This window comes from Geospiza fortis, unplaced genomic scaffold (assembly GCF_000277835.1).
Source record: "Geospiza fortis unplaced genomic scaffold, GeoFor_1.0 scaffold353, whole genome shotgun sequence".
NCBI classification, from domain to species: Eukaryota; Metazoa; Chordata; class Aves; order Passeriformes; family Thraupidae; genus Geospiza; species Geospiza fortis.
The window spans coordinates 466,467-491,558 of NW_005054473.1; the positions used below are offsets into that span (position 1 = coordinate 466,467).

Consider the following 25,092-nt stretch of genomic DNA (forward strand, 5'->3'; position numbering starts at 1 on the left):
TGCCTGGCGCTGGCCATGGCGCTGGGCCTGGTGGAGCCGCGCCTGGAGGAGCAGCGCCGGGCTGAGGCGGCGTGTCGCCACATCCAGGTGGGAAGCGGCCCGGGGGTCCCGCTGGGCAGCGCCTGGGGCGCCCTCCGTGAGGGGAAGGGAGGGCCTTGCCGGGAGGAGGAGGCATTCAGTCACCTCCCAAGAAGGGCACGGGGGGTCGCAGTCCTCCAGGCATCCTTCATGAGAGAGAGGGTGGTCCTCGATGTGTGGAGCCCTTTGAACCCCCCCCCTGAACGGCACAGAGTGTCAGTGCTGAGGGGAGCCACTTAGACACGCCCCCCACTAAGGGTAGGGGGTCCTTGTTCTGGGGAGTCCCTCAGACATCCCCCACTAAGGGTAGTGCTCTTTGCTCTGGAGAAGCCGTCAGACATCATCCATAAAGGGGAGGGGGATTCTTGTGAGGAACCCCTCAGATGTCCCCTCTGAAGGGGAGGGGGGGTGGTCACTGCTGTGGGGAGCCTTCCAGACTCCCTTGCTGAAGGGGAGAGCCTTGTTCTATGGAGCCCCTCAGACACCCCTCATGAAGGGAAGGGGGGTCACTGCTGGGGGGAGCCCCCTGAGAGCCCCGGTAAAGGGCAGACTGGGGAACCCCCCAGACACCTCCCCATCTCTCCCCAAGGAAGATGGGGGATGCTGCAATGAGCAGGCCCAAAGGCACCTCCTTCTCCCCAAAAATAGGGTCATGGGGAAGCGTCTCACTCAGCAGCCCCTCATGACCCTAAAGCAGGTACTTTCAAAACCAAGGGACCCTCACTCCCTGTCCCTCCACAGAGGGAGGGGATCAGGGCCCTGGTGGGGGGGGTTTCATGTCCCAGGACACTGCTGTTGATCCCCATGGGACCCTGTGGTGCTGGGCCAGGCCGTGCTGGCAGGGCACAGGGCATGGATGGTACTGAACATATTTCCTAGGTAAAAATAGACCTCTGGTGCTCAGAGCCAGCTGTCACCTGCTCCACCGACCAGCAGACACATTCCCTGAAGTTTCTTCTGAAGAGGATGCTTTCTCTCCTCTGTCCTTGCTGGGTTGTTCCATTAGCTGTCCCTGGTCTGTGTCAGTGACACATCCCTGGGGTGTCACTGCTGCTTTGGGGCTGCAGCTCACAGAGAAGATTTGTATTGGTATAGTGACAGCTGGGACAGCACCAGACCTGTGGGATCATGAACTGTGATGAAACTCCAGAACAGCCTCCTGTGTGCTGTTTTTCCACATCTCTTGATTTCCTCCCCCAGCTCCCTCCCATCATAGATTCACTCTCCCTCACACTAACCAGCCCTCACAGCTGACTGCTGCAAAAAGGCCATTGTTTTTACTGTTGCTGCTTTTAATTCAATTTTCTTTAAAATGCTGTTTTCCTGGTTTGTTTATGGAGAGGGAGAAAAGTGTAATAATGCATCTGATTTCAGAAGTGTTCAGTTAAAAACTTTTCTTTACACAACCACAGAATCATGGAATGGTTTGGGCTGGAAGGGACTTTAAGGCCCATCTCTTCCCACCCCTGCCAGGGCAGGGACACCTTCCGCTATCCCAGCTTACTCCAAGCCCTGTCCAGCCTGGCCTTGGACACTTCCAGGGATGGAGCAGCCACAGCTTCTCTGGGAAAATATATTTATATTCTAGATTGGCAAATGACTCCCCCTCCTGGTTCCTCTTCTTCCCTTAAAAAGGGCACCTTTAGAAAAGACTGGTTTAGGAGTAAATTGTATCACACAAAATATATGGCCTGCAGATGATTTTTCATGTGGTTACAGTGATTTGAGCCCAGTGCTTAGAGTCTGATTGAGACTTTCAGGCTGACCATCCCACCAGGATGTGTAATTCCACTGACACACCAAGTTCTCCTTCGCTGGGAAGTCTGGGCTAACTGAGCGGGTTTTTCTGTTCATGTTCCTTTCAGACCGTGTTTGTTGGGAAGAACAAGCCACAGAAAGATCCCCTGAGCTCCTTCCGCTGGCAGGGCTTCAAGCTGGAGGAGTATCTCATTGGCCAGCCCATCGGGAAGGGCTGCAGTGCCGCTGTGTACGAGGCAGCCATTCCCTTCTGCCCCGCTCCTCGGGCTCCTGCCCAGAGCAACCCTCTCCCAGCCCTGCAGCAGCACCATGCCTCAGCTTCCCAGGGCGCTGAAGAGGAGCCTGTGGTGAAGCACCAACCACAAGGGGCTTTTCCCTTAGCTATCAAAATGATGTGGAACATTTCGGTAAGGAGTCGGCGCTGAATCCCCCGTGTCTGTTGCTGGGGAATTCTGGCTGGAATGTTTAATACTGAAGTGTTGAAAGCACTAATTATGGAGTGCAGGATGAGTGTGTCACAACAAAGCTGTTGGTAGGTGACACTGGAGATGTCAAATGTTAGTGCAGAGTCCCAGAGCGAGGTAATTAGCGTTCGTCATCCTCTGGAATCGGCACTGAGAGCTGCTGCTGGAGCTCTTGGGTATGGAGGTGATGTTTTGGGAAGAAAAGGTTTTCTGAGGCTGGCTCTATTGGAAAGGTCTAAGAAGGGGAAAGCCACTGCTGCCAGTGATTCAGGAATTGGTGTCCTGTCAGTGTCAGGACAGAGGTGTGTTTTCTTCCTGAAGAGGCAGTGGTCTCAGGGTGCACAGTAACCTGCCTGCGGTGTCCCCTTGCCATGAGGTGACTGTCCAAGATCTGCTCCAGTGTTTCCCAGCCTGGGTGACTGGAGATCCAGTTCCTCAGTGTGGCTCTTCCACGTTTAAAAAAATCCACGTGGCTTTCCCCATTGATGTGACAAGTGAATATTTCAAGAGAATCTTCCAAAATGCCAACATCTGGAATCCCTTGGTCTCCAGATGTACCCTGGCATTTACCTGTGGGCTCTTCCACTTGGGTTTGGAAGTTGAAAGTGAATGCTAAGGTGTAGTCTGGATTGCTGATGGTCAAGGGTGCATTTGAAGTGACAAATAGATTTCTTTCTGCAAATAAAGGCCTTGTGGTCTCCCTTAGTGAGATCTTTAAGTAGTTAATTGCCTTCCTTGATTTTCAAGGGAGGGAAGTCCTGGAATCTGATCTCAGTCAGCCCAGCTCCAGACACAGTGCCAGCATCAGGATTATCTGTTCTCAGCTTGCTTTGGGACCGGGTGGTTTTGGAGCTGGAACCCACATGGGGCGTGGTTGTTGTTGCAGGCTGGTTCCTCGAGTGAAGCCATCCTGGATGCCATGGGCCGAGAGCTCGTCCCAGCCACAGGCCTGGCCTTGTCCGGGGAATACGGAGCTGTCTCTGGCCGCAGGTATGGAGGTGGCAAGGTGCTGGTTTTATCCCTTGATTTTGCAGCAATTTGTACTGTTAAGAAGGTGGACAGGGCTTTCTAGAATAGCTGCTGAAAGCAGGTAAACCTGGGGATTGTTAAGTTTCTTGCCATGCAGGGAATTGCATTGCTAAAGTATGTGGTCCAGAGGAGGTTGAAAGGGTGCACCAAGAATTTGGGAGCATTTGGGGTCCCACCAGGGTCCAGTGGCTGTGTCTTAGCTTCCCTGTGTTGAAATGTGTTGGCATTTGCTGAGGTAAAGACTGGAGGAGCCTTTGTTGAACACTATTTAAATTTATATTGTGATGCTTTTTAGTTGCACTGCAGCAATTGGTAACAGTTTGAGTGTATTAAACATCAAATTATTTCACTGTAATACAATTTGACTGTGAGGTTTGAGAACTGGTTTGGGATAAGATGGGTGCTGGACAGGGAGGTTGGAACTGTTTTAGTGCAGGAAAACTGGTGAGAAAGGAAATGGAAATGACTTAGTTCGTACTCTTTGACCTGAGTGGGAAGTGAGCAAACAGCATGTAGGTGGAAAATCTCACAGAAACTTCTAAATTACCTCAAGTTAGCTATCTTTTCATTCAGAAATGCATCTTTTTTTTTTTTTTCATTTGAAACAATGGAGTCCACAGCCCAGATTGTCTGATTTAAATTTCAAATCCATCCCGGCTGCCAATACAAATGAATAATGAATGCTGTGCCCGTGGCTGGCTGGGAATGCAGTAGAGCAGCCAAAGGGATATTTGACATTCAGGGGATGAGAGATCTGTGTTGCAGACAAATAGGTAACCTGCTTTTCAGGGGAGGGAGAGCTTCCTGCCTCTGCCATAAAATAGAGGTTCTAAATTGATACTCCCAGTGTGAAGTTGACCTTTATTATGTCTAACAAAGTAATTGCGTTTGGCTGTTACTCTCTAGAGCTGCTGTAGCTCTTTTTGAATGGAGAAGCAGCCTATGCCTGGCTCTGCCTTTGTTAGCAGCATAGAAGGGTTAGTGGGGCTTGAGTAAAATGAAGGCTGCATGTTATGTGTGCGGGTTTTTATCAAAGCTCTATTTGTAGTGCAGGTAAAGCACCTTATTTCCTATTTGGCCATTGTGAATAGGGAAATCCAGTTACACAAGAGCCCCTGTGACACCTTGGTTGGCTCAGTTTGCTCTGGGAGGCACTGGGGTGGATTCTGAGCTCTGGAGAAGGTGCTGGGAGATGCCTGTGGCTGCAGTGGGTCCGTACAGGCTGTGGGTGCTCTGCATTCACCTGGGAAGTGCTGGGCTGAGATGCTGGTTAGGAAATGGGCCATGAAACTGCTGCCCATGCTCTTGCTCAGTGAATGGATTCCAGGATGTGAGTGTCTGACTGTTTGCTTAATGTGCAGTCCTGTAATCCACCCTGTGCAGCTTTAATCTCTCTCTGATGAGGCTTCCAGTGCAGAAAAAACGTGTTTGCTCTGCTGGGGAACCCTTTGGTGTGGAGGACAGGCCATAATAATGAAAAGTAGTTCCAGCAATAACAGCAGTGTGCCTGAGATCCATCAGAACCGACTGAGGGATTGGTGCAATCTGTGGTGTCTTTCCTCTGCACAGAAAAACTGTCCTTGGGAGGAAGAAGCTGCAGCCTCATCCAAATATAATCCAGGTGATCAGAGCATTCACATCCTCTGTCCCTTTGCTGCCTGGAGCCTTTGCTGACTATCCTGACGTCCTTCCATTGAGCCTGAACCCCAGAGGGATCGGTCACAGCCGCACACTCTTCTTGGTGATGAAGAAGTAAGTGGAGAGAAGCTGGTTAAAGTGACTTGGGCACTCTGTCCTTGCAAAGCTTGGGTCTGGGCTGCTGCCAAAGAGCAGAGTATGCTCTTGGAAACGCCTCCCAGGACCTGTTCCAAGTTCTTGAGGTTCTGACTGTGCTTCCACAATGAAGACAAACTGTTCTTTTTAATAATTACCCCAAATTAAAGTGAGAAATGTGGAGTTTGTCCCCATTTGTCTGCCCTTCTAAGCCTGAACTTCACCCCTAGTCTGAGCACACTGCTAGAGATGGAGTAGAATCAGTAATGAGATGAGCCAACAGTGAGGTTGAACTGCCAGTGATAAGCCTGCAGGATGCTAATTCCCATTTTTTTCCTTGTTCTGCCTAGCTACCCCTTCACGCTGCGCCAGTATCTGCAGGAGAACACTCCGGATGTTCGCCTCTCCACAGTGATGATTCTGCAGCTCTTGGAAGGCGTGGACCACCTTGTTCGACATGGAATAGCACACAGAGACCTCAAGTCTGACAACATCCTGGTTGAATTTGATTCTGGTACGTAGATCCCTGAGGATAAGTGCCAGTTAATTCACAGAAGCGATTCGGTCACCTTGGTATTTGGGGAAGTCTCACCCGGCTGCGTGTTTGGGGGAGAAGCATCAAACCTTTTGAATAATCTCAGGTTTACTTTTTAGCTTAGTATTTGCTGTGAGTGCAGCAAGTCATTGATCCTGTCTGTGCCTGAGGTTTTGGATCATTAACATGGACATAGTGTATTGCTGAGATGATGGATTGCATGAGCACAGCCAGCATTGACTGGAGCATCCGGGAACACCACATTTGGGATGCTGCAGGAGCCTTTGCTTCAGGCTCTTGGTTCTGTCCTCTTTCCCAAGCCAGAGAGTACAGAGAGCCTCTTAAAATCCCACCCCATGGCCAGGTTAATGGTGCTGCACCCTGGGATGATGAAACATGGGTCGGGAGGGAAGGGATCCAGCATTTTCTTCTATGTGTTCTCCTGTCAGCCTCTAACAGCAGTTTTAATTGCCTGAGCTCTTTTTGGGTGTGATTGAGATTCAAATTGGCAGGAGCAATAGGAGGCAGGCAGGTGTGTGTGATTAGGAGTGGAAGAATTTGGTTGAGGAGTATCAGGGAGAGAGACAGAGAGACCACTGGAATCCACCCTGCCTTCCTGGAGACCGGCCCAAGAGGCGACAGAGGGTTCTCTGTTCTCCAGGGCTCAGGATTTAGAATCATAAAATGATGGAATGGCCTAGGCTGGAAGGGACCTTAAAGCTTTTCTCATTCCAAGCCCCTGCCATGCACAGGGACACCTTCCACTAGACCAGGTCACTCTACTGAATGTCTTTGCCGACAATCTTGATGAGGGGATCGAATGGCCCCTCAGTCAGTTTGCAGAGGACACCAAGCTGGGTGTTGATGTGATGTGGTGTTTGGTGCTGCCAGGTCCTCCCAAACTGAACCCTAACTCTGGCAGCTCTGTGTTGTTCACAGCTGGCTGCCCCTGGCTGGTCATCACTGACTTTGGCTGCTGTTTGGCGGATGAGAACATCGGCCTGAGGCTGCCCTTCACCAGCTCCTACGTGGATCGGGGTGGCAATGGCTGCCTTATGGCACCTGAGGTAAATCCCTCTGTAGCAGTGCTTTGTGGTGCTGGTTTTCTTCTTGTCCTTTTGTTTGGCCTAAAAGTTTTGGTGGCATAGAAGGTTTGTGTCCTACCTTGAGTTAGGCGCTTGGTAAACATCTCTGCTGAGCTATGTCAAATAGACACCTTGAGCTCTAACAGGTGAAATGTAATCAGTTGGTGTTAAGAGGCAGAATCAGCTTTTCCTCCCCTCCCCCAAATGTACTCTTTCATATTTATTCAGGCCCCTTTCCATGTAACTATTAAGAATTTTATGCAGCAGTTGCAACAGTAGCTTTTGGCTAAAGTTCAAGACTGTTGTGAAATTATTTACAGTTCCTTTTTATTTCTTTGATGATAAGAAATAATAAAAGCCAAGACACCCTTAACTGTCTGCTGGACCTGGAGCACTTTGCTGTGGTGTTGGTTGTTCTTCTGCAGGTCTCCTTTCTCCATAATTCTAGCAGGAGATAGCCCTTGGAACTCTGGGAGTGCTGGTCAGGGACAATAGCTAAAGCCTCAGTGCAATGTTCAGACTCCTCCCAGCATCCCAGTGGGCTGAGCAGTGCCAGAGGCTTAGAGCATGCCAATAGGGAATATTTACAGCACAGATTCAGATGCAACCCACCTTTGGGTTCAGTGTCTAAGTTTATTACAGGGAAAATGCAGGTTTGAGCATTAAAAATCGAATTTCAGCACAGAGGCTGCACTTGAGCTGTTTATTTGAGTAGCCCCCTCTCTGTGGCAGGTGATCACAGCGTCACCTGGTCCAGGCACGGTGATCAACTACAGCAAAGCTGATGCTTGGGCTGTTGGAGCGATTGCCTATGAGATCCTGGGCCTGGCCAATCCTTTCTATGGGCACGGGGACTCCACTCTGGAAAGCAGAAGTTACCAGGAGGACCAGCTGCCAAGCCTGCCCAACCACGTGCCCCTCGAGGTGAGGCAGGTGATAAAGATGCTGCTTCAGAGAGATCCCAACAAGGTAAGAAGCTGTTGCCTTCAAGATATCCTCTCTGGGAGTATCCCTGGCAGATCATTTTGCCTTGGAGGGCTGTGGGTGCAGAGGTTAGTCCAGATCTCACTGCAGGATCAAAGCATGACATAAGGATCAAAGCCAAAAGTCTTTGCTGAGTGGTGCTGAATTGTTTCAGATGTTTGTGTCAGGACCAGACCTCACACTGGAGGGTTCCACACAGCATTATATATATACAGTAGTAGTCTGAAAGAGCTTTCTGATTCACAGGGTGTTGCCTTTGGGGGGGCTCCAGGGAGTTTTGGAGGTGCCAATGCTCCGTGCTGGTGATGTGGCTGAGTGTAGCAGGATCAGCTAATCTCCCCTTCCCTCCCCTTCCTCTTGCAGAGGTTGTCTGCGAGGGTGGCTGCGAACGTGCTGCACCTGAGCCTCTGGGGTGACAGTGTTGTGGCATCCAGGACCCTGAAACCTGACCAGATGATCGCCTGGCTGCTCTGCCAGTCTGCAGCCACCCTGCTCACCAACAGGCTGGCAGAGAAGAGCCAGGTAGAAACCAAAATGAAGATGTGCTTCTTGGCAAACCTCGAGTTTGAAGACCTCTGGGCAGCAATATTCCTGTTGCTGGCATGGAGAAGCCACTCTGGGTGAAGGAACCACCTGGAACACGAGCATCCCACATAAAAATGGCACTTTCTAAAGGCACATAGGAACCTGTCCTTTCTGTCTGTCTGCAGTCCTGTAGTGCTTTAGAGAACAAGCTGCAGGCCTGTGTTTAGGAGCTTGAGTTTCTCTCTAGCGTTAACCACGCTGCTTTTCTGTCCCTGCTAGAGCAGATGCCCTTGCTTCCTTACCCTCTAGGGGGGCAGGAGTGTGGACCTTGCAGGTGTCCAGAGGTTTGTGGTTGGTTTTGCTCCCGTTTGGGAATTAATTGACTTGTAAGTTGTGTGTTGAGTGAAGCAGATTCCTTTCAGAGGAGTGACTGGGAGGAGGCACTGTCTGGCTGCATTTCACAGAGAAACAATTTAACACACAGAGATCCAAGCTGACAAAGGGAACTGCAGTCTGTTCTTGGGTGGTGGTTTGAAACTCATTTTCTTCTGAGCTGTGAAATGACAGCCTGAAATCTTCCTGATGAGGTGCTGCCTGGTAACGTGAGCGTCAGCAGCACTAAAAACCTCGCAGTTGTACGCAGGATAGTGGAAGCACATCATCCTCAAATCCCGCTTATCCTTGTTCTTAACTGTTGTAGCTCTGTGGTGGTGGCTGCCCCAGGGTCCAAGGCTGAGTCAGACTCTCCAGTTAGGGATAATGCTCCAAACAGAGTGAGGCTGGGCAGCAGCCCCTGCTTAAAGAGCTCAGTGTGATGCTCTGCTCTTTAACCTGTCTGTGTTTCCTTCAATGAAATAATATCCTTTGGTGGGGAGGACAGAGACATCGATCTTTAAATAACAACAGCCATGTTTATGAAACAGCATTCAATTTCATGGCTATAATTGTGTTTAGAGGAACTTGGGGAGAAAGTTATTTATGCTTGTTGCTCAATAAATTAAAGATTTAATGTGGCTGTGGCTGTGTGGGTTCTCTCAATCCAATTTGGGCTGTGGAGCATTGGTTCCGGGGTGTCTTAAACGCAATTTCAGCTCTTTCCAGTGCTAACTGTGGAACACGGTGTTCTACTCCAAAGGGAATTTCCCAAAGAGGAACAGACCTTGCCATGGGGATGTGTTTCGTACTCTGCTGCGTGGTAAATCACTGTCTGCTCCTGCAGTATCAGACAGTGGCTGATACCCCTAATCATCACAGGGTAACCTGCACTCAGGGTTCTGCACATTGTTCCAGTGCAGCAAAGAGCACAGAGCCTGGGGAATTGGGGGAAATGAGCTCTTGGGGGAGAAAGCTGCAAAAAAAGGCCTTTGTAACACTTATCTGACCCAACCAAAGTGTCTGCTGCTGTTTCTTACATTACTGAGCTCTTGCAGTGTGTTTCTGCTGCCTTTGCTTTGTGTGTGCCTGGGTCTGGCAGCGAGTCCCATGCCCTGGACCCTGTGGAGCCTTTTTGAGGAGTAAATGCTGTGGCTGTGTGGTGGATCTCGAAGCCCTCTTCCTGCCATGAACATCATTCCCATGCCTTTCCCTCTCTCCCAGGTCCCATCTCCATACAAGCAGGGAGCAGAATTATGGGCTGGAGCCATCCAGTATCAAGTGTGTTTGTATTTGCCCAACCAGGGTTTTATTGGCACTGATTAACTCCACTCATTGTAAACTTGCTTTCCCTGGAAATCATTTAAATTCTGTCCTCAAAAATGGCCTAAAATGCTTGTCCTGCAGCTTGTCCCTCAGGTCCTTAAATCCCTGTTAATGCTTCCCCTGTTGCTTGCATTTTGTCCCCCCCGTGGTTCTGCTGAGGTCAGACTTCCCTTTTGTTTTCTTTCCCTTCTGCCTTCTGCTAACGAGACATTTTTATGATTTTTCAGCATTCTGGTTGCTTTTGTGGAGTGCAGGTTAAAAGTACAGGCTATTAATGCAACAAATGCTACTGTGCTGTCTGCAAATGCCCAAGGGGAGCAAACTGGGACATCTCCCAGCATGTCCCTCCCACCCTGTCCCACTAATCCCTGCACAGGCTCTTGCCCCTCACTGCTGTGTTTGTTCCCAGTGTTTGCCAGGACTATGCCATTGGGAAAGGGGTTGGCTGGGAGGATGAATGTGGAGGCTGGGCTGGGTTTCTGCCCTTCCCTGGGCAGTGGAGTGTCCGGTGCACTTTGATCCCTGGAGGGAGGCTTGGCAGAGGCAGCTGGCACTCTGCCCAAGCTGGGAACGGGCTCCACAGCACACCTCGCTGTGTTCCCAGTGAGAGAGAGGGTGGGAGTGTGTGGGTCAGGATGAGATCTCTGCTCTGGGCTGCCTGCAGCCAGCTGCTGCCCCGGGGAGCTGGGCTCTGTGCTCCCAAGCCAGCTGTGACCACTATGGTGACAGCGTCACACCACAGCCTGTGGCCTCCGGCCCTTCTGGCCGCCTCCAGCTCCCCAGCCAGTGTGTCTGCAGGGCTCCTCCAGCCCCTGGTCCCAGGGAGCAGAGCCCCCAGCTGCTGGAGCTCGCAGTTCAACGTACCCCCCAGTGCCCTGCTCGTGGCCCGACCTGTGGGGGTCTGCTCCATGATGAGGCTTCCCATGCAGGCGTCTGCGGAGGGACTGGACGTGGCGTTTGTCGGTGTCCCGCTGGATACGGGCACGTCCAACCGGCCGGGAGCCAGGTAAGGGCCAGCCAGGGAAGCTCATGCTTCCCTCTGGCCATTGGGCACGGCTCTCCTGTGGTGAGAGGGGTGCTGGGGACAATGCCTGGTGGCATTTCCCAGCCATGTCACGGCCCAGGTTCGGCCCGCGTCAGATCCGCGCCGAGTCGGCCATGCTGAGGAGGTTCAACGGCAGCACCGGGGCCGCGCCCTTCGACTCCCTGCGGGTGGCCGACATCGGGGACGTGAACGTGAACCTCTACAACCTGCCCGACAGCTGCCGCCTCATCCGGGACTCCTACCAGGAGATCGTGGCCTCCGGCTGTGTGCCCCTCACCTTGGGTAGGAGCCCCAGTCTCCCTGTCTTGCCACTGCGTCCTGGCTCTGCCAAACTCCCTCTGCTTCTCCTGTCATTCAGTCCAGGCTTGGCAGAAGGCGAGCGATGAATCTGCTCCCTGCCTGGGCTGTTGTACTGTATCATGGGTAAATTCACAGGCTCTTGGCTGAACAGAATGTTCTGTGATGCCTCTCCTTTGGGTCAGAAATGAGGAGGATGGGTCCGTCGGTACATAAAACCAGTGACGTGCTTTTGGTGTGCTGTTGAGCAGGACTCAAAGCAAGAGCAGGTTTTGTCCCTTGTGTCCCTCCAGCTGAGTGAGCACCAGGCTTTGCACGAGGCCTGATTTGGGTGCATGCTCAAGTTCGCAGCTGTTAGTGCTTGGCATTAGTGCTGCTGAAGGCAGTGAGTGCGTGGAGTAACGAGGGGCAAGTCACCAGTTACAGCATCCTAGAAGCTGATCAAATATCTATTTATAAGCCAAATCAAGGATCCTGCTCCACAGGCTGTCCCTGCTGGCAGTTCTGCATATCTGGTCCTCCCTAAAAGGAAGACCAGGAGAAGAGAGGACCCAGGAGAGGAAGCACCCTGCACATGGGAGTGTTAGTTTTCCTTTGGCAATGAAGCCCTGCATAAATAAGTGCAGGATAAATGCAAAGATGGAAGAAATTACTTGGGAGCAAAAGTAATGAGCACTGAGCAGCTCCTGTAGGGTATTCCCCCTCTTCCCTGTGTCTTCTTGCAGGTGGAGATCACACCATAACATACCCAATCCTGCAGGCCCTGGCGGCAAAGTAAGTTTCTAATGTGGAGGTGGAGAGAAAGGACCTGGGAAAAAGCTCAGCAAGGTTTGCTGTCCCTGCTATTGGCAGGGCCACCATGCACGGGACAGGACTAGCGTGACCACCCTGTCTCGAGCAGGCACGGTCCCGTGGGGCTGGTGCACGTGGATGCTCACACCGACACCGGGGACACGGCCCTGGGGCAGATGATCTACCACGGGAGCCCGTTCCGGCGCTGTGTGGAGGAAGGGCTGCTGGACTGCGGCCGCGTGGTACAGATCGGCATCCGAGGCTCCTCCTATGACCCCGATCCCCACAAGTACTGCCGGGAACAGGTAAACTGATCCGCACGCAGAGTAGTGTGCTCCCCCTGCCATAAATACCGCGTCAGTAACATTTACTTGGCTTCCGACGGGAAATAAATACATTTTTTGCCTCTTGTTCCATGCAAGCGGCTTGTCTGCAGGACAAGCGCTCCCGGCTCACTGAATGTCAGCTGAGTGGGGAGATAGTGTGTGTAGGGGATGGAAGGTGTTTCCAGGTGCACTTCTGCAGCTTGGCCCTGGAATGAGGATTGTTCCCGGTAGATATTCCCCAGCAGGGCAAGGGATGATCCTCATCTCCCCCCTTTCCCTAAGCAGGTACCTGTGTGTCTGTGCTCCCACAGGGTTTCCGCGTGGTCCCCGCTGAGGAGTGCTGGATGAAGTCCCTGGAGCCGCTGATGAGGGAGGTGAGGGCGCAGATGGGGGAGAGGCCGATGTACATCAGCTTCGATATCGATGGGCTGGACCCTGCCTACGCCCCGGGCACCGGCACCCCCGAGATAGCCGGGCTCACACCTGCACAGGTGAGGGACACGCTGCCCTGCCCAGGGGGAAAGGGCTCTTTTGCTTCCTTAAAGGAGGTCGTTTCACCAGCACAGCAAAGTGGAAGTTTAGAGAGGCCAGGAAGTGTTTCCTCATGGTGGTGAGGAAGGAAAATGTGGAACTGATATGATTTGGTCTGTAGAGGTTGGGTTTCCTTACTGGAATATGGGGAAAGCAGAGCCTGGACTGGTCTGCTAAGTCCAATGTGTTTCTTGATCCCAAACCCATTTTTTCCCTAGGCTTTGGAGATTATTCGTGGCTGCAAAGGCCTGAACATAGTGGGGTGTGACCTTGTGGAAGTTGCACCAATGTACGATGTCTCTGGTGAGTCTGAAGATGCCTGAGGGCAAGACAAGTGCCTGGCACTGGTGGGTGTGGGTGAAATCCGTTGGATATACACAGATTTCCTTTTTTTGTCTTGTTTTTTTAGGCAATACAGCTCTCCTGGGGGCAAACCTACTGTTTGAGATGCTGTGTGTCCTCCCAGGAGTGAAGACACTGTGAGGGCAGTTCCCACCTGCCCTGGGGCAATGCTTCTCTGTGTCCTCAGCCAGGCTTTCCATGTCTCCTTCCCTTCAGACAGCTGCAGCCAGCATGGGCTTTGCAGCATGAAGTAAATGCCATTTACCACTAGAAAAGGTATTTTTTAGCTGGGAAACTGTAGGGAACAGGCTAGACACCCCATTTAACTGGGGTCTGGAGCTTTGGAGCTGGCCTGGGAAGGCATAGATGAGGCTAATGCCATTTTGCCTCTGGAAAGATTCACCCAGCTCACAGGGCTCCTGGAAAAACTGTCACTGGTGAAAGGTTTGTCCCATTAGGATGTTGCAGCAGGACAATGAATGTAGAAGAAGGGAGGACATGGAGGGGGCCTGAGCCTCCTGCTGAGAGTAGGGAGATATTTGACTAAATTGCGGCTGGTGAAATAACCAGGCGTTTCCTATGGCAGGAGCAGTTTAACGCTCCTGAAATTTCTGAGAGGACATGGAGGTGAGGTTAGTTGGGACATGGAGACACAGAGCCACCTCATCACACATTAAAATAGTTTATTTTGGTTGCGAAACTGTAATTGTCTTAAAACAAAATGACATCAGTGCCTGATCACAAATACAAAAACAAAACAAAACCCCCCAAAAATAAAAAAGACAAGTTTGCCAAATAAGTTAATTCCCCCCCTCCCAGTATCAAAAGTGCAAAATAGGTACCTAGTTCTCAGTCCTACTTGTCAGGCTGCGCTCGTGTCCTGGCTCCTGGCTGCTGTGGGTGAAGGGCAGAGACAGGGACAGGGAGGAGTTTGGAACAATCTCCACTCTGGGGCCTGTATCCCTTTGCCTCAGCTCTGAGCACTGTGCCATCACTCAAAACTCACTAGGAAAGTGCACTAGGACCCAATCTCCTCAATCTTTGGATTACAAATCACCGCGTGTGGAACAGAATCACAAGTGTTCAGAAAATGATGGGGTGATGGTTCATGGCTGCTGGGAGAGGGCAGATCCCGGGATGAGCAGCTCTGACTGTGGTCTCAAGACAGCAAACACCTGGAGTGCCATGCTGGCACTGCAGCCAACTAAACCAGGGGGCAGAGCAGCTTGGCTTTTGCTTCAACTTAGGCAAAATTTCCATAAAAATCCAGGAGCTGTGCTCCTGTCCAGCCCCAGTCAGCACCGGTGGACTGATGCAAGCACTCCCTGGCTGAAAGGGGAGGTTACCTGTGTGTCCTGGCTCAGGGATAAAAGCATCATATAGTCAACCCAGCACACTGTGCTAAAAAGAAAATAAACCCAATGATTCTGGCAGCATGCAACACACAATGGATGTGAAGGCCATAAAGCCTTCTCCCCTTCCTCAGGGTTGGGCTGAATTCCCTCACTGTAGTGTAACTAGGCACTTTTTTTCATGAGTTGAGGGTTTTCTCCTTGTTTCTGATCAGCTGAAGAAACAGCAGAGAGCCAGAGAGCGTTCTTCTGCTCCTGCAAATGTTTAAGATGTTATGTGGAGCCTTCTGCTGGGCTAAAAGCTATAACAACCACATCCCGCATGGCAGGCTGTGGGAAAAGTGCAGGAGTGCTGCAGTGATTGCTCCAGCCAAGTGGAAATGAAGTCTAGAAGCATCAGGCTGGTGTTTCACTCCCTCTCTGCTCTCTGTCAGCGCTGCCTGTGCGCCTTCACAGGAGCTTCACAGGAGCTCCTGGGCAGGGAGAAGACATCACCTTCCTTCCTTCCTTCCCTCTACTTTAGTCCCTCATTCCATGGCCCAGAGTGCAATGGGCTGGAATTAACTAACCTCACATAGGGATCGTTTGTAGCATCACAGCCTTTATTTGAAGCACGTTGTACAGGGGATCTGAGGTACCTGAGGGGGTTGGAGCATGCCAGTCTGCTCCCAGGATGGGGAAATGCAATGAGGCAAGGCTTTGGGAGCAATTAGGGCACATAGGGAGTGCAATGACTGGAGCATTCCCAACTTCTCTGTGGGATCAGCAGCTAGCTCAGGGGCTGGCAGTTATTCCCACTGAATGGCTGCTCTAAGATGGTAACTAAAGCGGCAAGGGCTGAGTCTGGAATTAACACCATGTGTTCACTGAGTGCTCTGTGCTCCAAGCCCTGTGGCAAAGGCCACTGGCCCCCATCCCTGTGCTTTGGCAATGCTGGAGCCTGATGGTGCCACAGGGTTCCAGATCCATGGAAGGAGAAGGCCTGGGCACCAGTGTCAGCCCCGGTGCAGTGAAAAGGAAGAACAAACCTCACAGGATTTCAGTCCTTGCCACAGAGAGAAGCCTTGCTGCCTTGCTTGGTCACTCGAGGAGTGTTAAGCAGCCACCAGGCTGCTGCTTGTCATCCTTCTGCCTTACCCAGGGGCACCCTTTCCCTGTGGTGCTGGAAGCAGCTGTCGGGGCACTGCTACAGCAAAGCAATGTCCAAACCCAGGGCTGTGCAGCTGCTCTAACCTCACACACCCCAAATGCTTCCAAAAGATGAAAGAAATACCCAAGCAAACAAACACAAAGCCATGAGAGCAGCCTGAGTGTGCAGAAATGGAGGTTTGGGGTAAGAAGGAAATGGGTGAGAGGCTGAAACCCAACATCTCAACCTCCAACTAAACCAAAGGAGCTTCACACGCACGCAACAGTCTGATGATACAGCACTTCTGGGGCAACATTTCAAGAATACAATCATTGAAGGATGAGGTTCCTTGATACAAAGGAAGGTTGGTTTGTACTACAGCTGGAAAGGTGTTTGCAAGGAGCCCAGGTGACTCCCTGGCAGCTACGTAGAGTTTTTTACACATCTACTGGCTCATAGCAGCTCACGCCTACAATCTGAGGACACAGGTAAAATTATGGCTCTAGGATACATCGTCTAAAATCGACAGAAGCAGAAAAGGCATCTGAAAAATCAACGTGACATTTAAATGACTCAACACTTTGACAGTATTTTACGGCCATGCCCTTTCCCTCCCTGTTATGGTTCAGTTAGTGAAGCTGCAGGTGGAACCATGACACAAGGAGCATGAAACATGCAGATCGCCCACGAGCCTGCACCATGGGGGGGTCCCATCTACGGTTTGCTACAAGAGAGATGCTCCTAACCGGATTCTGCATCACTTACCATGGGGAAAGCCAAGAGAGTACCACTGCCTGATGGGAGGAGGCCTTTTGGAAGGGCAGGGCCTGGAGGGTCTGCAGGGTCTTGCCAGAGTTACACCATGCACCATGGGCTAAGCACACAGGGACGGGGAGGGAGTACCATGACCCGGCCTGCATCACCGGCCACAGCTGGTCCAGACCCAGGGAAGTCACGGGTTTCTTCAACTGAGGTAAACAAGAGGTGGGATGGGGGCGACTCGGGAAGCAGACGTGGCAGGACGAGAGGGGCACAACGGACTTCTTGGCTCTTGGGTTGTACAGCGTCCAAACGCACGGCGGGGCAGTGGAGGGCACACGGGTGCGCTTGGCTGCGCTCCCAGCCTCCAGACACGGGAGGTGTGTTCTAATTGCCAGCCCCAGGAAAGTTCATCTAAAACCTAAAGTCCATTCATCAAGCTTGTTTGAGTATTCCTGGAAAGAGCTGTCCCTTGTCATCTTCATAAAAATTTGTCCCCTTAGAATCTCTGTAAAATTCCTCAGTCTAGTGCAGGCCACGAGGGGATATAGAACCTCTGTAAGGAACCCTCTAGAAGGCGTTCCATCCAAAAGGACAATTTGTGTAATTTGTTTTTAATGGATCTAGATCCCGGGCTGCAGGAGGATTTCCCTCTGGCTTCTGCATGTTGTAAAGCATCGTAATCCTCGCACGATCCCAGGGTTCCCCCCTCGTCCCCTGATCTGTGAGGCTTAAAGAGGCAGAAGTATTTCTTGTGGCCGTTCAGAGCCAGGACATAGCCTGTGTAGTCGCGCTCAAGGAAATGCTTGTCGTACTGGTTTGGGATGGGGGCCGCATCCTGCGCAAACTCCAGCAGATACTCCAGCCACTCTCGGTGCTTGTCCAGGCTGAGGAAGGAGAAGTGAAGAGAGCTGCTCCTGGGGGAAGAGCAGAGAAGATACTGGAATTAGCATGTGTCCTGGGTCTGGCTGGATTCCTACTGGACAGGTAAGGAATTGTCAACAAGGACAGCGCAGTGCTATGTTGCTGCAGCTCCTTTTTCAGCTCAGTGTATGCAGCACTGTCGTGCTTTCTATTTGTCAAATCATGGGTACGGTCAAAGTGGCACCAGCACCCAACCCCTCTGGCCACCACCACCAAGTCTGGCTGGGAAGAGCCTCTTGGTTTCTGGTGGCTCATTGCCACTGATGAGGGCAGAGGCCACTTTGATCACCAGAAGCATTCACTCCCGGCAATGGAGCCACCCACACTCCTGACATGTCACCAGAGCAGCATTACACAAGTGGTTAATACAGCAACAGAAGCCTGGGAGAGGGCCCAGCCTACCCTGTGAACATGTAGACTTCCAGGGCGAACTTCTGGAGCAGGGGGGTTTTGGTGGAGTTGGACAGGATCAAGACGACGTTCATGTGCCCTGGCCTCAGGCGCACCAAGTTACTGGTGTAGTTGATGTCTGTTAGCTCAGTCACCTCAACAAAGCTCTTTTTGGGAATCCTGCTGCAACAAAAACACCGAGTGAAAGGGGGGCCAAGAACTGGGAGCAACTGAGGAAGGAGAAACTGTGAGTGCATTTGCCAGCCCGTTATGCTGAGCCATCCCTGTGCCCTGTAGCAAAAGCCAATGTAACTGGTGCAATAGCTTGGTTTGCACCTCTCTCAACGAGTGGGTCAGACCTTTACTTCTCCCCTGAGGACATTGTCTTGGGCAAACTTGGTGGGAATTGTTTAATAAGCAGATTAGTGTCCCCTTGTCCTTGCTGGCTGGGTCCTGGCTGTGCACTGGTCCTCCTTCCTTGCTGTGCCTGCACTGCCCTGCACAACTGCACTATGTGCAACTTCAGCACTTCTCTGCTCTTTACTAACCCTCCCTGCACAGATGCTCCCTGAGCAATGCTTCTGCAGAAAACATTCTGGAAAAGTTAGAGAGGGAACCTGTTACTCTCTTTGCTGAAGCTCGCGTCGTTCTTCTCCGTCTTTGCGGCCGTTTCTTCTTTCCCCGAGGGTGGAGCGTCCCTTGTGTCACTCGAATCACTGCAGAGGAAAGTCATTTTGTGTGTGTTTAAGGCCTTAGGGTTGGACTGAAGAGCTATCCCTGAGGGCATTTTGGTGGACACTCACCTGAAAGCCTGAACAATAACAGTGCCAAAGAGAATGAAGAGCGCAGAGAAGAGCAAGGACAGGAGTGGCATCATTTCTCGCCTGAGGGAAGATGTGCAAGCAGCAGTCAGGTCTGTGAGTTCACATTTTCTGCCTCAATTTCAGTTCTTGCCTATGTCAGATAACACCGTGTGCCTTCCCCAGAAACTCAGCTTGTTTCTTGGGTCTTAAAGGCCATAATGTTTTTGAGTGCTGTCCTGCTCCCACCCAAAAGGATACTAAAATTGGATCTGTTTTAAAATAAGGTGACAAGGAAGCTGTGAATACCAACAATGGAAGCCCAATCCATACCAGTTACTGTGAAACAAACTGTCCCACCAGCCTGAGATGTAGTCCACGGCGGAGTAGAACCATCGGATAAGGAACATCTGTTTGAAAAGAATGAAAAGCAAAAAACGAAATGACAAAACTGCTATAAAGAGCCCCAACAGGTTCACAGCATGCCATGAGATACCTTCTGTAAGCAAAAAATCTTCTAAGAGTTTTGCCTTGTTATTTTAAAATATAAATAATGCCTCTGAACAACCATAATGGGACTGTCCACAAAGGTAACACGAATGTCAGGCATCTCGAAAGGCTGTGCACTTACAGGAGCGAGCTCATCATTCAGGTCTGCCACGACGGTCTCTGATGACAGAAGGCCAGGGTCTGTTCTCAGCTGGTCCAGAAGATCCAGGAGGATGAAGTTGTCCTCTTTGCTGCCTTGCCAGGCCTCCTCCAAGACTTTATAGGCGATCTTCCCTGCATTATTGCGTCTCTCCAGAATGACCACCTGGATGAGCCAAGAGCATGGCACATGTCAGAGAGGAGGGGGCTTTTGTTTTCCTCTAGACAGATGATTCATTTCAAACCACTGCCCAGAATCAGGTGTCACATCAAGGTACAGCATCAATTAAATGACAGGCTAAGAGAAGAAGGGATTAAAAAAATAAAACCCTCACAGCTGATCTTCCACGATACTTCTCCTCATCCATCAGCAAGGCATCTGCAAATTCTGGCTGCCGATCACTGTAGATGTGCACAAACCTCAGTGTGTCTTTTGTGTTGGCCACAGCAAAAGTCAAAAATGCCTCATAAGCCTCAGCAAACTTCTCTCCTTCCTCGGTAAGCAAGACCACGCAGTGCCTGGGTGACACAATGAGATGCAGATTAAGAGCCAGTCTGGAGGTGAGAGGGAACGACCAACCCCTTTCCTCTTGGCAGAACAAAGTGACAAACCAAAAGTGACTCTAGGAGCAGCCCCAGAGCCTTGGGAAACAAAATGGGAACCCCTCACTTACTTCCGCTGACGGTGAGACTTCTTCACAGGACACAGCTCCTGGAACAGCCTCTGGCTGGTGAGCCTGGCCACCATGAGGAACTTATTCTGGGAAAGGAAGTCATCAATGAGCTGCTTCTTCATTTCTCGTGCCTGGCAAGGACCAAGAAAGCAGAAGTCAGAAATGAGCAGGAAGAGGAGGGGAAAGCTGTTGGATGTTCCAGGAGAAGGCTGCCAGCCCTTGTAGTCATCCCTGCCATCACCCAAGATGTTTTGAGGCCCCAGGACTGGAAAGTTACGGGTGTCCCCACTCCCCAATAAGCTGGAGTGCCCCAAGCTTCCCTTGTCCTAACACTCTCTCTCCTCCTCCAAAGCCTGAGTTTAAGCTGAGAACAAACACTCTTCCTCCAAACTGCACCACTGACCATGCCCTCATCACCAGGGTGGTCAGAAAAGCTCCGTGCCTGTTTCCCTAAGCTCTTGGAGAGGGCTCTGAGTGATACCTGCACCACGTCAGCGGGCCGGTCGATGTGCTCCTTGAAGATCATCATGGTGGGAGTGTAGACGTTGATGTTGTACTGGCTGGACAACTCCTCAGTGCCTCGCAGTCCGACATACACGTAGCCAAAGGACAGGTAATCTCGGTAGGCAAAGGCTGTCAGCTGGGCAGGAGGAAAGTTATGTTACAGAGTAAGCATTTGCTCCCCCAAGTGCCCGTGGTGACTTTGCTCCAAGAACACATCCCGCTGTTTGAATCCCATCAGATGTGCTGCGAGAGGTACAAGCCCTTCCTCTCCCTCACTGAACCAAATTTTGCATCCTCTTGGTCATTGTGCCAGGAGTCTCCACGGATCCACAGCTTTATTTACAGCCTGACATATTGTAGAGGGGCAGGGGCTTCTTAGGAAATGGGATTTTCAGCAACCCAAATTAGACATGCCACAAACATCTCATTCCCAACAAAGGTTGTGCACCTGTGTTGCTGCTACCTCTGAAACACACCTGCACTTTCACACCCGTGAAGGATAACTGTGTCAGGACGAAGAAACAGACTCCTTACAAAGCTGGTCACCTGGCTACATCATTTACAACCTGCACAAATCAGCTTGCTCTCCTCAAACCAGTCAGTGGTGTCTGGAGGCATCAGTCCACCTCAGCTCACGGCAGTGGCGTGCTGTAATTTGGAACATCTGGATTTGTAAGCAAGTCAACAATGCAGTGAGAGAAATGACATTACCTTGTATAACAACGGCACAACTGGCATGTGATCAAAGAGCAGCACGTGGGGCTTGTTGTCTTTCCTCCAGTGGGACAGAAAGCGGATGTAGTTTTTATCTGTAATCTTTAGACAGAAGCAGAACGTCAGTTTAACCTCTGAGCTGTCAGACACCATCAATGCTCTGCAACAAGGTGTCTGAACAAGGGCAGAGCCTGAAAATGCTGTCCAGGTGTTGCAGGAAGCAGATGTTGGGTTGGTCTTTAAAACATATATTCCTGATTAATGAGTGAATTAAAACCATCACTCTTTACCTCCCTCAGCCGTCTTAGTTATTGCAGCCTCTGTTAATGCCATTCCAAGACAATGTCAGCATCACTGTTATTCTCCTGTTTGTTGGGACCATATTATTTATATATACATAAAAATGGAAACCCAAGGGCTAAAAGAAACCTGAGAGCTCCAGTAAACATGCTCTGTTTCAGGTATGCTACCTTTCAGAAAGTACATAAACAGCTGCAGTTACTGTAGAAGGGGAAATGATCCCTATTTTTGGGGCAAGAAGTCCAATAACTCCCAGAAGTCAAGAGCCTGTTGGGGCAGGTGACCTCTGGTAAAGATCCCAAGGGAAAATGGGGTGAGGTGAACAAAGCCATGAGTAGAGGCCAGGCTGGTGACAGTGCTGTGGGGGCTGACCCAGCCACATCACAGGGGTGGTGGGCATCTTAGGACTCTGTCAAAAATCACCAGAAGGCTGAAACACTGGAATATATTATCAGTTAGGAGATTTTACTTATGACTTTGAAAGGGCTCATGCTGCAAGTTCATTTCAAAGGTCTGAAGGAAAACTGGACAAAACAAATGGGACTCTGCGTCAGTGAGTTTTAGCAGATGTGGCCTATGAGGTAGAAAGTGGTCCCTAATTTGCTGGATGAAATGCCAAGAAAGCAGGAGAGAAGTGAAATCCAGCAGGTTCCTGTCCTGACAGCTGTGAGGTGTCACAGCTGGGGTCAGCTGCCACTAGAATCACTGGTGTGACCATGTAGATGCAGGATCCTCTTTTCAAGGACTGGCGTTACAGAGCTGTGGGGTGGGAACGCTTCTGACAGCTCCAGGGTTTGGAGCTTTGTGCCACAGATCAGCTTGGAGCCTGAATTAAACAGATTAACCACCAAAACAGCCAAGGAAAGAGGGATCTCTAGGCAGAGAGGGGCAGCAGCATCTGACACCCCTGCTAGAACCTACCTTTTCAACAAGATTCCCTGGCAGAAGGTTCTCCACGAACTGCCGCAGGTTTTCCCGAACGACAGCGTTGTGGAAGAAGGTTATTTTCCCATTAATGAGCCCCAGCAGGGTTGGAGTGCTGTGGGCACCCAGATGATGGGCAAGGCGCCGTTCGTACCCCGCGTGAACGACACCGATTCCTGCTCCTGGAAAAGGAGAGCACCGGGTTCACCTCTAAGATCCCCCACAACCCAAATGCCCAGTGCAAAACTGATGACCTGCTCCTTTGCCCAGCACCCTGCTTTGGAGTTAGGAATGTTTGGGAGAGCATTAGGATAAAACCCTGAGGAAATCCACAGGGTCTAAACTGGGTCACACAAACCTGAAGGCAAACCACTGCAGCCTTACGAGGTGAGGGACACACACCCAACCCCAACAACCTCCTCCTTACCCAGAGCCTCCAATTCCTGAGCAACTTCCTTCCACACAGGCTCGATGTGGATGCAGCTGAAGCACCAGTCTGAGGTGATTTTAATGAGGTAAGGTTTCTTGAAGCTATCTGGCACAATTTCATTGATGTAGTGGGAAAAGTGGAGCAAATACTTCTCGTCGGAGGTGTCGCGCCTCTCGGAATTGAAAGGGAAATGGAAGAAGGACTCATCAAAATAGAAGCCATCATGGAAGCGGTGGAACTGGCGATGCTGCTGCTGAGAGAAGCCCTGGCTTTCCCCAGCATCTCCGTAGCGATCAAAGTTTGCCCTCTTTTCCTCGTTGGAGAGAATCTGGAAAGCAAAAGATGGAAAAATGATTGCCTGAAACCATGAGGGGCAACTGCCCTGATTGTAATCCCTCAGTAAAAATATAAAGAATGTACAGTCTTTGCTGCAAATCAGAGGGATAAATATTTTGGAGAAAGGAAGCATCACATCCTTCTCAGCTCACTGTGGTAAATAAGGGTAAAAAACCCTCACAGCCCAAAGAAAAGGAGCCCCTAAATCCAGACTGCTGTACCCACTTCTGTAACCAACAGCTCCTTGGGTCTGAACATCCTGTGTTCTGAGCACAAACACTCTTTTCTGGAGTGGCTTTTGCTGGTGTCTCTTTGAATCTGGAGGGTTCAGAAAGTGCCAAAAGTTTCACTGAGCAGCCAGAAGCCCTGCAGAAAAACTGCATTTTTTAGCAGGGAAATAAGGATTTATTTTGATTTCCATGGGCTTGGCTGCCACAAACTGGAGCAACCAATTTCCAGAACATGCAAATAACTACTGCTAAGAATAATTTGAGGTGACTAAATCCCTGTCATGATGAACGTTGCTTACATGACCCCAAAATGCTTTTATGTATGTGTGACACAGTCAAGACGCTGGTCAGCTGGGCAGGGCTTGGGGAATACCCACTCCTTCCTTCTTTGAGGCTTTTTAGGCAGAGCAGGGAAGACCTGTAGCAAAGTATTTACAGCAGAAACCATGTTGGTGACTCCAGTGGCTCTGTCAACAAAGCTGAGCAAATATTTGGGTGGGTAATGTCCACCTCCACAGAGTCAAGCACCTTTCCCACACAGACATACTGGAAAAAACACAAAGCAATGTATGGAAAACTAAGGTCCCTTAATGTTAACGATAGCAGGAGTTCACAGGAAGCATGTGTTACCTCATAGGCCTTGCTAATCTGGATGAATTTGTCCTCTGCACCTGGGTCCTTGTTTTTGTCAGGGTGCCTGTGGGGCAGAACCAGAGGAAAAGGGATCAGTGGGGGAGCTGTTGGCCTGTTTGGAGGTGAGGAGGACATGGGCAGTGAGGGCCTGCACTGACATCCCCGAGGCTGAGATCAGATTTATACCCAGCACATGCTGTTCCTGCCCAAACCCCATCCCAAAATGCAGCACTGGGATGTGGGCTGTGTGCCTGTCCCTCTGTCTGCTCCATCCCCAGCAGCCTGAGCCCAGCACATGGAGTGTGTCTCCTTCCTAGCAATGCCTCCCTTGGCTGCTGCCCTACATAACTACCGGGTTCTTCCTTGAATCACCTCCTGCCATGGCCTCGGGGATGTCTCACACAGAATAACATGGGCTCTAAAAGCTGCAGGTAAGCCTACTTTATTAATTTTATTTCTATGCTGTAAGCCTGCCCCTCACCACACACCACCTGCATGAGGGGTGTGACATTTGTGCATCCAACACACTTCCACAGCACAGCGACTGAACAGCCCTTGGACATCCAGGTATCAAGCTGAGACTTCAACCCTCGTGTATTAGAAGTTCCTAGGGAGAAATTTTTCTCCCCACAGCCAGACTCCAAGAGAACTTTTCCCCCCATCACTTGACTCTGGGAGAACTTTTTCCCCTTGCAGCCAGACTCCAGGAGAACTTTTCTCCCTGTAGCCTGATTCTGGGAAAACTTGTATCCAGACTCTAGAAGAACTTTTTTTCCTGTAGCCAGACTCTGCAACAATTTTCCCCCCACAGCCACACTCCGGGAGAACTTTTCCCTCTGTAGCCAGATTCCAGGAGAACTTTCCCCCACCCGTAGCCAAACGCCGTGAGAATTTTCCCACCCTAGCCGGACTCGGGTAGAACTTTCCCCCCTGTATCCTGATTCTGGGAGAACTTTTCCCCCTCGTAAGCAGACTCTGAGCGAACTTCTCCCCCCGCAGCCGGACTCCAGAGGGTTTTACAGCAGTATCGCTGGCATGGAGCATCTACGTGTGCCAGGCTGACCGCCGGCCTGCGAGGACGCC

General features: G+C 50.8%; 3 protein-coding genes across 4 annotated transcripts; 2 read left to right on the top strand and 1 right to left on the bottom strand.

The window, feature by feature from the left end:
- On the top strand, positions 1 to 9,246 carry PINK1 (PTEN induced kinase 1; the record flags this gene model as incomplete). Its single annotated transcript, XM_005428180.2, has 8 exons — positions 1 to 87; positions 1,944 to 2,243; positions 3,187 to 3,290; positions 4,899 to 5,081; positions 5,453 to 5,616; positions 6,577 to 6,704; positions 7,455 to 7,691; positions 8,070 to 9,246. Coding segments are annotated over 8 exons (1,464 nt in total), but the record flags the coding sequence as incomplete, so codon positions are not given.
- A 1,318-nt stretch (positions 9,247 to 10,564) lies between these two features.
- AGMAT (agmatinase) lies at positions 10,565 to 13,676 on the top strand. Its single transcript, XM_005428159.3, has 7 exons — positions 10,565 to 10,935; positions 11,054 to 11,256; positions 11,997 to 12,045; positions 12,173 to 12,368; positions 12,701 to 12,880; positions 13,139 to 13,223; positions 13,330 to 13,676. The coding sequence occupies exons 1-7, from the start codon at positions 10,565 to 10,567 to the stop codon at positions 13,401 to 13,403; spliced, it is 1,158 nt and encodes a 385-aa protein (XP_005428216.1). The 3' UTR covers positions 13,404 to 13,676.
- A 2,355-nt stretch (positions 13,677 to 16,031) lies between these two features.
- DNAJC16 (DnaJ heat shock protein family (Hsp40) member C16) lies at positions 16,032 to 24,247 on the bottom strand. Of its 2 annotated transcripts, none has more exons than XM_031062927.1 (13): positions 24,007 to 24,247; positions 22,808 to 23,138; positions 22,378 to 22,562; positions 21,154 to 21,258; positions 20,420 to 20,578; positions 19,939 to 20,069; positions 19,600 to 19,783; positions 19,248 to 19,430; positions 18,950 to 19,026; positions 18,620 to 18,700; positions 18,434 to 18,532; positions 17,829 to 17,996; positions 16,032 to 17,419 (listed from the first exon to the last, which is right to left on the bottom strand). In XM_031062927.1, exons 1-13 carry the CDS (start codon positions 24,142 to 24,144, stop codon positions 17,023 to 17,025), a joined length of 2,238 nt encoding a protein of 745 aa, XP_030918787.1. In that variant the 5' UTR covers positions 24,145 to 24,247; the 3' UTR covers positions 16,032 to 17,022. The 2 variants fall into 2 exon arrangements, with proteins under 2 accessions (XP_030918787.1, XP_014165447.1); XM_014309972.2 differs by having other exon boundaries at positions 17,829 to 17,999.
- Positions 24,248 to 25,092: the final 845 nt, after the last annotated feature.

What these genes read in the sequence shown, in the direction of transcription:
- AGMAT (XM_005428159.3), top strand. Translation starts at nt 10,565, where the DNA reads ATGAGATCTCTGCTCTGGGCTGCCTGCAGCCAGCTGCTGCCCCGGGGA. An exon ending in ACAAGTACTGCCGGGAACAG is followed by an intron (nt 12,369 to 12,700) that starts GTAAACTGATCC and finishes GTGCTCCCACAG; the next exon opens with GGTTTCCGCGTGGTCCCCGC. An exon ending in ACCAATGTACGATGTCTCTG is followed by an intron (nt 13,224 to 13,329) that starts GTGAGTCTGAAG and finishes TTGTTTTTTTAG; the next exon opens with GCAATACAGCTCTCCTGGGG.
- DNAJC16 (XM_014309972.2), bottom strand. Translation starts at nt 24,144, where the DNA reads ATGTCCTCCTCACCTCCAAACAGGCCAACAGCTCCCCCACTGATCCCT. An exon ending in AGATTAGCAAGGCCTATGAG is followed by an intron (nt 23,139 to 24,006) that starts GTAACACATGCT and finishes TTTGCTTTCCAG; the next exon opens with ATTCTCTCCAACGAGGAAAA. An exon ending in TTGTGCCGTTGTTATACAAG is followed by an intron (nt 20,579 to 21,153) that starts GTAATGTCATTT and finishes CCTCCTGCCCAG; the next exon opens with CTGACAGCCTTTGCCTACCG.